Source organism: Ipomoea nil, unplaced genomic scaffold, assembly GCF_001879475.1.
Source record: "Ipomoea nil cultivar Tokyo-kokei standard unplaced genomic scaffold, Asagao_1.1 scaffold0482, whole genome shotgun sequence".
NCBI classification, from domain to species: domain Eukaryota; kingdom Viridiplantae; phylum Streptophyta; class Magnoliopsida; order Solanales; family Convolvulaceae; genus Ipomoea; species Ipomoea nil.
Genome location: NW_017616910.1, coordinates 3,226,579 through 3,238,355, shown reverse-complemented (window position 1 = coordinate 3,238,355; position 11,777 = coordinate 3,226,579). Strand labels below are relative to the sequence as shown.

Below are 11,777 nucleotides of genomic sequence, written 5' to 3'. Positions count from 1 at the left end.
TGCATTTTACAACCAAGGACTTATTAACTAATTTTAATTTAGGTAACACACACTGCAACAAAAAAACATGCACAGAACAAGGTGCATACACTACCCAAAGTAATCTGGTGAATAGAGATTTATTTCAAGTGTTCCAAGAATAATCCAATAATAATCGCATATCAACACCAATGGAATACAACTGTGGTAAGTTCCATAAATAGTCATAATTGCACCGTATTTTGTAAAAATACTTATTGATTATTGTATTTATTACTGATTTTCCCATTATTTTGTTATTAAATTACTTTTTATATATGAATGTAGCGTAGGCCTCACAGAAATTCCCATACTACAGATGAACAATATATCAAATTGTAATTTCGTTTTATTATTTTTTCTGGATTGGATTTGATTATTTAGTGTGGATTACTAATTGAATTAATTAAATTATTTTTTACAAGTTTTATTTAATACCTCATGCAACAAAATGACATTTTTTTGTCTTATTACATTTTCAATAATAATGATCTTTTTTTTTTATTATTATTATATGATACTATATATTTTATTTCTTATATATATGGTCGTGCATCGCACGGGTACAACTACTAGTTATAATAATATAATAATATATACGTGACGATGGAAAAAACTCTCTCGAAACAACGGTCATCGGAGGACTAGGATCTGCTCGAACGGTGCACCAAAAAGTCGAAACTCGGCGGGGCTGAGCCATCAGTGCCCGCGGAGACACCTATTGAGATGGTGCCAGAGACGCCGCTTGAGGCGATGGTGGTGTGCGAAGCCCCAGTAGGCCAGCCTAGGGCAGCTCAACCTTTGCGATCGTTCGGAGATGTTGTTACGAAGAACGCGATGGCGATTGTTGACTCCTCTCTGGGAAATCAGGATGACGACGATGGTTCTTCCGACGAGGAGCCAATGGAGGAGGAAGACGACCCGCTGTGCCCGACCATCAGACTCACCAAGAAGGAGAAGGAGGCGATTAGGGAGCTGTAGAGATAAGCTCTCATAATTAAGGTATGGGGGAAACAAGTTGGGTACTCCTTCCTAATGCGAAAGCTCTGCGCGTTACGGAGGCCCAAAGGCAGTTTTGAGATAGTGGCGATTGATAATGACTATTTTCTAGTCAAGTTTGGATCCAAGGATGACCTCGACTTCGCCAAATTCGAAGGGCCATGGATGATCCTCGATCATTATTTGATTGTTAAGGAATGGGAGCCAAACTTCGACCCCATGACAGACAAAACTGAGAAGGTATTAGTGTGGGTGCGCTTTCCATGTCTCCCCATCGAGTATTATAGTGGGATCTTCCTCTGGAAAGTTGGTGACAAGATCGGATGTCCATTCCGGGTGGATCATGCCACGAGCCAGGCGTCTGGAGGGAGATTCGCGCGGATCTGCGTCGAGATAGACATTACCAAGCCGCTGTTGTCCATGTTTACTCTCGAGGGGAAGCGCCGATTCATAGCCTACGAGGGATTGCATCTGGTGTGCTTCGGTTGTGGGAAATATGGCCATGCGCAAGATTCTTGTCCGGCCACGAAGAGCTGCGCGACTCCAGATGGGAACGAGAAGGGACCTTCCATGGCAGATAAGGAAGTGGCTGTACAGATCACCGTGGATACGGAGGCAACCTCAAAGCCCAATGGCTCATAGATGGTGGTCACCAAGCCATAGAGATGCTATACACAAAAGCCAGAGCCAGGCAAACAACGCAAGGAGATGACGCCAGTGAGCCAGGGCAAATCACGGTTCGAACCGCTGGACGGTCTACATGAGAGGGAACCAACGGAGAACGTGGAGTCTGTTGTGCCGGAAGGTGCAGTGGGGGGAGAAAACACCATCGCCGAGACACCACGGAGCTCAAAGAATGTTGTCCAACATACAAGTGTTGGGAGGAAGCAACGGAGGGCGAACGTGATTGTCATTGAGAAACAGATCGATAAGCAGAAGGAGGTAATGAGCTCTAACGTAACCAAGGGAAAGGAGAAGGTCATCGATCTACAGGGTGCGGCGAGGAGTGGTTCACGAAGGGCGGCAGAAGCAGACAAACATGTTGTAGTGAGGGATTCGCACGGAGTGAGTGACGCATGTGCCTATCGACGCGGTGGATCCTGTGCAAGATGCGGTCGACGCAAGAGATCACCATAACGATGACCCCAATGGCATAGATGAGGATGGTGACGCCGTCATGGAGATGGACGGTGAACCAGGATAAGGTGACGGAATTGACGCAGTGAGCGTCGATTCCAATTAGCCGTGGGTCGAAATGTGCTTCATGCAACTACATCATTTCCTGGGTACACCTATTAAACCTAGCTAATTGCATATATCCTAGATTGTCTTTTTCTCTCCTTACCTTTCTGCTCTCGACCCTTTACTCTAATAATTTTCATATAATTGTATCACTGATATATATCCATTTGATGATGCACGAAATTATTGTTGCAGAGGGAGATCTCCTTGTGTAGCATGACTGATGATTCAGGTTGGACACCGCTACACTATGCTATAAGATACGGGCATAATGAAGCTGCCGGAATGATTCTTGCCGAAAACAGTTGTTGAGCTTATGTTTGCGCAGGCAAAGGTGGTACATGCAGTCCGGTATTTCATATAGCAGCAAGCTATTGCAATGTTCAAATGATAAAATACATTTCACAGAGCTTCCCATATTGTTGGATGATGCTTAATAGCAAATCCCAAAATATCCTTCACGAAGCAGTCTTGGGAAATGGATTGTGTTAAGAGTCCCACGTCTATAAAATAAGAGAGAACATATGGGTTTATAAGGGCATGGGTTAGACTAGCTAATTGGTTGGATTCAATCTTTTAGTGTAGTTTGGTCCATGTGCATTATAGCCCATTTGAGTGACCATGACCAATCTTAAATTATAACATGGTATCAGAGCTTGTTCAGTCCACTTTTGGTTCACCCAGTTATGGGTATTGGTGGCGTCCAAGCTTATTAAATTATAACATGGTATCAGAGCTAGTCTCCAGAGCTTTCGTTTCAGGGGGTAACATGGTATCAAAGCTAGTCTCCAGAGCTTTCGTTTCAGGGGGAGGGGAGAGGGTTTGGTCCAAGGGTCTGGTCCAAATTCAAGTGGTCAACCGGTTAGATTCAGAATGCTCTAGGACAGCAGAGCATTGCGGCGGCTGGAGAGGATGCCCTCCAGGTTATGTCAAATGGGAACATTGTGCTTCATGTTGCAGTGTTACACGGCCGCAAACATTTTGTGGAAACCATACTATGGAAATATAATAATCAGCCAGCAGCCTTGTCTTTCTTATTTGCTCGGAATAAGAAAATTGAAATTCTATTACGTTGTGCAGTGCAGGAATGCCATGCCAACATAGTCTTTGTCCTCATCAGGGCCACCAAGGATGTTGAATCTGGTGTGCAAGCGACGGAGATGCTACATATGACAGATGATGTGATGGACACTCCCTTGCACAAGGCCGTGCGAATGGGGCATGTGGAAGCGGTGAAACAGTTATTGGTGGATGAGGATGATTTATTTGTATACCCTCCCAATAACGATGTGGAGACACCTATTTTCTTAGTAACAAGGTTCGGATTTCATAACTATTTGCAGCAACTCCTAAAAAATATCAATGTCCTATTTATGGTGGACTGTTGGGTCGAAATACGCTTCATGCAACTACATCATTTCCCAGGTACACCAATTAAACCTAGTTAATTGCATATATCCCAGATGGTATTTTTCTCTCCTTACCTTTCTGTTCTCGGCCCTTTACTCTAACAGTTTTCATATAATTGTATCACTGATATATATCCATTTGAGGATGCACAAAATTATTGTTGCAGAGGGAGATCTCCTTGTGTAGCATGACTGATGATTCAGGTTGGACGCCGCTACACTATGCTATAAAATACGGGCATAATGAAGCTGCCAGAATGATTCTTGCCAAAAACAGTTGTTCAACTTATGTTTGCGCAGGCAAAGGTGGCACATGCAGTCCGGTATTTCATATAGCAGCAAGCTATTGCAATGTTCAAATGATAAAATACATTTCAAAGAGCTTCACAGATTGTTGGATGATGCTTAATAGCAAATCCCAAAATATCCTTCACGAAGAAGTCTTGGGAAATAGATTGTGTTAAGAGTCCCTCATCTATAAAATAAGAGAGAACATATGGGTTTATAATTATAACATGGTATCAGAGCTTGTTCGGTCCACTTTGGGTTCACCCGGTTATGCGTATTGGTGGCGTCCAAGCTTATTAAATTATAACATGGTATCAGAGCTAGTCTCTAGAGCTTTCGTTTCAGGGAGAAGGGGAGGGTCTGGTCCAATTTCAAGTAGTCAACCGGTTAGATTCAGAATGCTCTAGGGAAGCAGAGCATGGCAGCGGTGAGAGAGGATAACCTCCAGCTGTGCTTCATGTCGCAACGTTATACGGCCGCCAACATTTTGTTGAAACCATACAAGGGAAATATAATAATCAACCAGCAGCCTTGTCTTTCTTATTTGCTCGGAATAAGAAAAATGAAATTTCATTACGTTGTGCAGTGCATGAAGGCCATGCCAACATAGTCTTTGTCCTCATCAAGGCCACCAAGGATGTTGTAACTGGTGTGCAAGAGACGGAGATGCTACATGTTACAGATGATGTGATGGACACTCCCTTGCACAAGGCCGTGCGAATGGGGCATGTGGAAGCAGTGAAACAGTTATTGTTGGACGAGGATGATTTATTTGTATACCCTCCCAACAACGCTGAGGAGACACCTATTTTCTTTGCAGCAAGGTTTGGATTTCAAAACTGTTTGCAACAACTACTAACAAATATCAATGTCCTATTTATGGTGGACCGTTGGGTTAAAATACGCTTCATGCAACTACATCATTTCCCAGGTACACCTATTAAACCTAGCTAATTGCCTATATCCCAGATTGTCTTTTTCTCTCCTTACCTTTCTGTTCTCGGCCCTTTACTCTAACAGTTTTCATATAATTGTATCACTGATATATATCCATTTGAGGATGCACGAAATTATTGTTGCAGAGGGAAATCTCCTTGTGTAGCATGACTTATAATTCAGGTTGGACGCCGCTACACTATGCTATAAGATACGGGCATAATGAAGCTGCCAGAATGATTCTTGCCGAAAACAGTTGTTTAGCATATGTTTGCGCAGGCAATGGTGGTACACGCAGTCCGGTATTCTATATAGCAGCAAGCTATTGCAATGTTCAAGTTATAAAAGACATTTCAAAGAGCTTCCCATATTGTTGGATTATGCTAAAAAGTAAATCCGAAAATGTCCTTCACGAAGCAGTTTTGGGAAATAGATTGTGTTAAGAGTCCCACATCTATAAAATAAGAGAGAACATATGGGTTTATAATTATACCATGGTATCAGAGCTTGTTCGGTCCACTTTGGGTTCACCCGGTTATGGGTATTGGTAGCGTCCAAGCTTATTAAATTATAACATGGTATCAGAGCTAATCTCCAGAGATTTGTCAATCGGTTAGATTCACAATGCTCTAGGGAAGCAGAGGATGACGGCGGCTCTAGGGAAGCAGAGGATGACGGCGGTGGGAGAGGATGACCTCCCACCTCAGAATGCTCTAGATAAGCAAAGGATGCTCTAGGGAGGATGACGGCGGTGGGAGAGGATGACCTCCAGGTGTGATTCATGTTGCAGCGTTATACGGCCGCCAACATTTTGTTACCATACTAGGGAAATAAAATAATAAGCCAGTAGCCTTGTCTTTCGTATTTGCTCGGAATAAAAAAAATGAAATTTCATTACATTGTGCAGTGCATGAAGGCCATGCCAACATAATCTCTGTCCTCATCAAGGCCACCAAGGATGTTGTATCTGGTGTGCAAGCGACGGAGATGCTACATATGACAAATGATGTGATGGACACTCCCTTTCACAAGGTCGTGCGAATGGGACATGTGGAAGCGCTGAAACAGTTATTGGTGGACGAGGATGATTTATTTGTATACCCTCCCAATAACGCCGGGGAGACACCTTTTTTCTTAGCAACAAGGTTTGGATTTCATAACTGTTTGCAACAACTCCTAACAAATATCAATATCCTATTTATGGTGGACCGTTGGATGAAATACGCTTTATGCAACTACATCATTTTCCCAAGTACACCTATTAAACCTAGCTAATTGCATATATCCCAGATTGTATTTTTCTCTCCTTACCTTTCTGTTCTCAACCCTTTGCTCTAACTATTTTCATATAATTGTATCACTGATATATATCCATTTGAGGATGCACGAAATTTTTGTTCCAGAGGTAGATCTCCTTGTGTAGCATGTCTGATGATTCAGGTTGGACGCCGCTACACTATGCTATAAGATACGGGCATAATGAAGCTGCTAGAATGATTCTTGCCGAAAATAGTTGTTCAGCTTATATTTGCGCAGGAAAATGGTGGTACACGCAGTCCGGTATTTCATATAGCAGCAAGCTATTGCAATGTTCAAATAATAAAATACATTTCAAAGAGCATCCCAGATTGTTGGATGATGCTTAAAAGCAAATCCGAAAATGTCCTTTACGAAGCAGTCTTGGGAAATAGATTGTGTTAAGAGTACCACATCTATAAAATAAGAGAGAACATATGGGTTTATAATAATAACATGGTATCAGAGCTTGTTCGGTTCACTTTGGGTTCACCTAGTTATGGGTATTGGTGGCGTCCAAGTTTATTAAATTATAACATGGTATCAGAGCTAGTCTCTAGAGCTTTCGTTTCAGGGGGAGGGGAGGGTCTGATCCAATTTCAAGTGGTCAACCGGTTAGATTCAGAATGCTTGGCGGCGGTGGGAGAGGATGACATCCAAGTGTGCTTGATTCAGAATGCTCTGCTTGATTCAGAATGCTCTAGGGAAGCAGAGCATGGCGGCGGTATAATAATTAGCCAGCAGCCTTGAAATAAGAAAAATAAAATTTCATTACATTGTGCAGTGCATGAAGGCCATGCCAACATAGTCTTTGTCCTCATCAGGGCCACCAAGGATGTTGCATCTGGTGTGCAAGCGACGGTCTGGTGTGCAAGCGACGGAGATGCTACATATGACAGATGAAGTGATATAATAATTAGCCAGCAGCCTTGAAATAAGAAAAATAAAATTTAATTACATTGTGCAGTGCATGAAGGCCATGCCAACATAGTCTTTGTCCTCATCAGGGCCACCAAGGATGTTGTATCTGGTGTGCAAGCAACGGTCTGGTGTGCAAGCGACGGAGATGCTACATATGACAGATGAAGTGATGGACACTCCCTTGCACAAGGCCATGCGACGGAGATGCTACATATGACAGATGATGTGATGGACACTCCCTTGCACAAGGCCGTGCGAATGGGGCATGTGGAAGCGGTGAAACAGTTATTGGTGGACGAGGATAATTTATTTGTATACCCTCCCAACAACGCTGGGGAGACACCTATTTTCTTAGCAGCAAGGTTTGGATTTCATAACTGTTTGCAGCAACTCCGAACAAATATCAATTTCCAATTTATGGTGGACCGTTGGGTTGAAATACGCTTCATGCAACTACTTCATTTCCCAGGTACACCTATTAAACTAGCTAATTGCATATATTCCAGATTGTATTTTTCTCTCCTTACCTTTTTGTTCTCGGCCCTTTGCTCTAAGAGTTTTCATATAACTGTATCACTGATATATATCCATTTGAGGATGCACGAAATTTTTGTTGCAGAGGGAGATCTCTTTGTGTAGCATGTCTGATGATTCAGGTTGGACGCCGCTACACTATGCTATAAGATACGGGCATAATGAATCTGCCAGAATGATTCTTGCCGAAAGCAATTGTTCAGCTTATGTTTGCGCAAGCAAAGGTGGTACATGCAGTCCGATATTTCATATAGCAGCAAGCTATTGCAATGTTCAAATGACAAAATACATTTAAAAGAGCTTCCCAGATTGTTGGATGATGCTTAATAGCAAATCCCAAAATGTCCTTCACGAAGCAGTCTTGGGAAATAGATTGTGTTAAGAGTCCCACATCTATAAAATAAGAGAGAACATATGGGTTTATAATTATAACATGGTATCAGAGCTTGTTCGGTCCACTTTGGTTCACCCGGTTATTGGTATTGGTGGCGTCCAAGCTTATTAAATTATAACATGGTATCAGAGCTAGTCTCCAGAGCTTTCGTTTCAGGGGGAGGGAGGAGGGTCTGATCCAATTTCAAGTGGTCAACCGGTTAGATCAAGGGGAGGGGAGGGTCTGGTCCAATTTCAAGTGGTCAACCGGTTAGATTCAGAATGCTCTAGGGCAGCAGAGCATTTCAAGTGGTGGCGGTGGGAGAGGATGCCTTCCAGGTTATATGTCAAATAGGAACACTGTGCTTCATGTTGCAGCGATATACGGCCGCCAACATTTTGTTGAAACCACACAAGGGAAATATAATAATCAGCCAGCAGCCTTGTCTTTCTTATTTGCTCGAAAATATAATAATAAGGCAGCAGCCTTGTCTTTCTTATTTGCCCGGAATAAGAAAAATGAAATTTCATTACATTGTGCAGTGCATGAAGGCCATGTCCACATAGTCTCTGTCCTCATCATGGTTACCAAGGATGTTGAATCTGGTGTGCAAACGACGGAGATGCTACATATGACAGATGATGTGATGGGCACTCCCTTGCACAAGACCGTGCGAATGGGCATGTCGAAATGGTGAAATAGTTTTGGTGGATGAGGGTGATTTATTTTTATTCCCTACCAATAACGCTTAGGAGACGCCTATTTTCTTAGCAGCAAGATTTGGATTGCATAACTGTTTGCCGCAACTCCTAACAAATATCAATGTCCTATTTATGGTGGACCGTTGGGTCGAAATGCGCTCATGCAACTACATCATTTTCTAGGGACATCTATTAAACCTAGCTAATTGCATATATCCCAGATTGTCTTTTTCTCTCCTTACCTTTCTGTTCTCGGCCCTTTACTCTAACAGTTTTCATATAATTGTATCATTGATATATATCCATTTGAGAATGCACGAAATTACTGGTGTGCAGAGGGAGATCTCCTTGTGTAGCATGACTGATGATTCAGGTTGGACGCCGCTACATTATGCTATAAGATACGGGCATAATGGAGCTGCCAAAATGATTCTTGCCGAAAATAGTTGTTTAGCTTATATTTGCGCAGGAAAATGGTGGTACACGCAGTCCAGTATTTCATATAGCAGCAAGCTATTGCAATGTTCAAATGACAAAATACATTTAAAAGAGCTTCCCAGATTGTTGGATGATGCTTAATAGCAAATCCGAAAATGTCCTTCACGAAGCAGTCTTGGGAAATAGATTGTGTTAAGAGTCCCACATCTATAAAATAAGAGAGAACATATGGGTTTATAATAATAACATGGTATCAGAGCTTGTTCGGTCCACTTTGGGTTCACCCGGTTATGGGTATTGGTGGCGTCCACGTTTACTAAATTATAACATGGTATCAGAGCTAGTCTCTAGAGCTTTCGTTTCAGGGGGAGGGGGAGGGTCTGGTCCAATTTCAAGTGGTCAACCGGTTAGATCCACGTTTATTAAATTATAACATGGCGTTTACTAAATTATAACATGGTATCAGAGCTAGTCTCTAGAGCTTTCGTTTCAGGGGGAGGGGGAGGGTCTGGTCCAATTTCAAGTGGTCAACCGGTTAGATCCACGTTTATTAAATTATAACATGGTATCAGAGCTAGTCTCTAGAGATTTCGTTTCAGGGAAGAGCTTTCGTTTCAGGGGGAGGGGAGGGTCTGGTCCAATTTCAAGTGGTCAACCGGTTAGATTCAGAATGCTCTAGGGAAGCAGAGCATGGTGGCGGTGGGAGAGGATAACCTCCGGGTGTGCTTCATGTTGCAGCGTTATACGGCCGCCAACATTTTGTTGAAATCATACTAGGGAAATATAACAATCAGCAAGCAGCCTTGTCTTTATTTATTTATTTTTTTTGAAAACCAGCCTTGTCTTTATTATTTGCTCGAAATAAGAAAAATGAAATTCCATTACATTGTGCAGTGCATGAATGCCATGCCAACATAGACTCTTTCCTCATTAGGGCCACCAAGGATATTGAATCTGGTGTGCAAGCGACGGAGATGCTACATATGATAGATAATGTGATATTCCATTACATTGTGCAGTGCATGAAGGCCATGCCAACATAGACTCTTTCCTCATTAGGGCCACCAAGGATATTGAATCTGGTGTGCAAGCGACGGAGATGCTACATATGATAGATAATGTGATGGACACTCCCTTGCACAAGGTCGTGCGAATGGGGCATGTGGAAGCGGTGAAGCAATTATTTGTGGACGAGGATGATTTATTTGTATACCCTCCCAATAACGTTGGGGGGACACCTATTTTCTTAGCAGCAAGGTTTGGATTGCATAACTGTTTGCAGCAACTCCTTACAAATATCAATGTCCTATTTATGGTGAACCGTTGGGTCGAAATGCGCTCCATCCAACTACATCATTTCCCATGTACACCTATTAAACCTAGCTAATTGCATATATCCCAGATTGTATTTTTCTCTCCTTACCTTTTTGTTCTCGGCTCTTTATTCTAACAGTTTTCATATAATTGTATCACTGATATTTATCCATCTGAGGATGCACGAAATTATTGTTGCAGAGGGAGGTCTCCTTGTGCAGCATGACTGATTATTTAGGTTGGACGCCGCTTCACTATGATATATGATACGGGCATAATGAAGCTGCTAGAATTATTCTTGCCAAAAATAGTTGTTTAACTTATGTTTGTGCAGGCAAAGGTGGTACATGATGTCCGGTATTTCATATAGCAGCAAGCTATTGCAATGTTCAAATGATGAAATACATTTCAAAGAGTTTCCCATATTGTTGGATGATGTTTAATAGCAAATCCCAAAATGTCATTCACGAAGCAGTCTTGGGAAATAGACTGTGTTAAGATTCCACATCTATAAAATAAGAGAGAACATATAGGTTTATTAGGCGATGTGTTAGACTACCTAATTGGTTGGATTCAATCTTTTCGTGTTGTTTGGCACATGTGCATTATAGCCCAGTACTATAAAATAAGAGAGAACATATAGGTTTATCAGGCCATGTGTTAGACTACCTAATTGGTTGGATTCAATCTTTTCGTGTTGTTTGGCACATGTGCATTATAGCCCAGTTGAGTGACCATGGCCCAATCCTAAATTATAACAGGCTTGTGTAGCTAAATAATCTGCACTTAACAAAAAAATAATAAAAGAAAAAACAAGAGGAAAAAGAACACAGGAAGGATAGAAGATTTGTATAATGTTGTCTTAAAAAAAAAAGATCTGTATAATGCTATCGGTCAGGGCCTCGTAACAATCCGACAAAAGAAGAACGGCACAGTAACACCCCAATTTTTGCAGCCAGGTTAAAGCTTCTTTACATGCCCTGGCTTCCACCATTAATGAGCTCATGCTTTAAACTCATCGAATGTATAGAAGAAACAGTGAGGATTTTATATCCAATACAAGCGAGGAAAATAAGAAAAATATAGCATAAGCTATTAACCAATGTGACGAGACCAGGTGAAGGCGCTATGGTGACAGATATCGCTTCTAACAATGCACCTACAGCAAACAGGGTAGCGAAAACTAAAAAAAAAAAAAACAAAAAACAAAAAACAAAAAAAAAAAAACTGGTTCCATCTAAAATTTCTAGCGCTAATTTTAATGTTACTCTTAGGTGTGCTGACTTCTGCAACCATCAGAAAATGAAG

General features: G+C 41.8%; 1 protein-coding gene across 1 annotated transcript; it reads left to right on the top strand.

The window, feature by feature from the left end:
- The first annotated feature begins 1,053 nt into the window (after positions 1-1,053).
- On the top strand, positions 1,054-1,659 carry LOC109173535. The gene has a single exon (XM_019322774.1). It carries the CDS (start codon positions 1,054-1,056, stop codon positions 1,657-1,659), a length of 606 nt encoding a protein of 201 aa, XP_019178319.1.
- Positions 1,660-11,777: the final 10,118 nt, after the last annotated feature.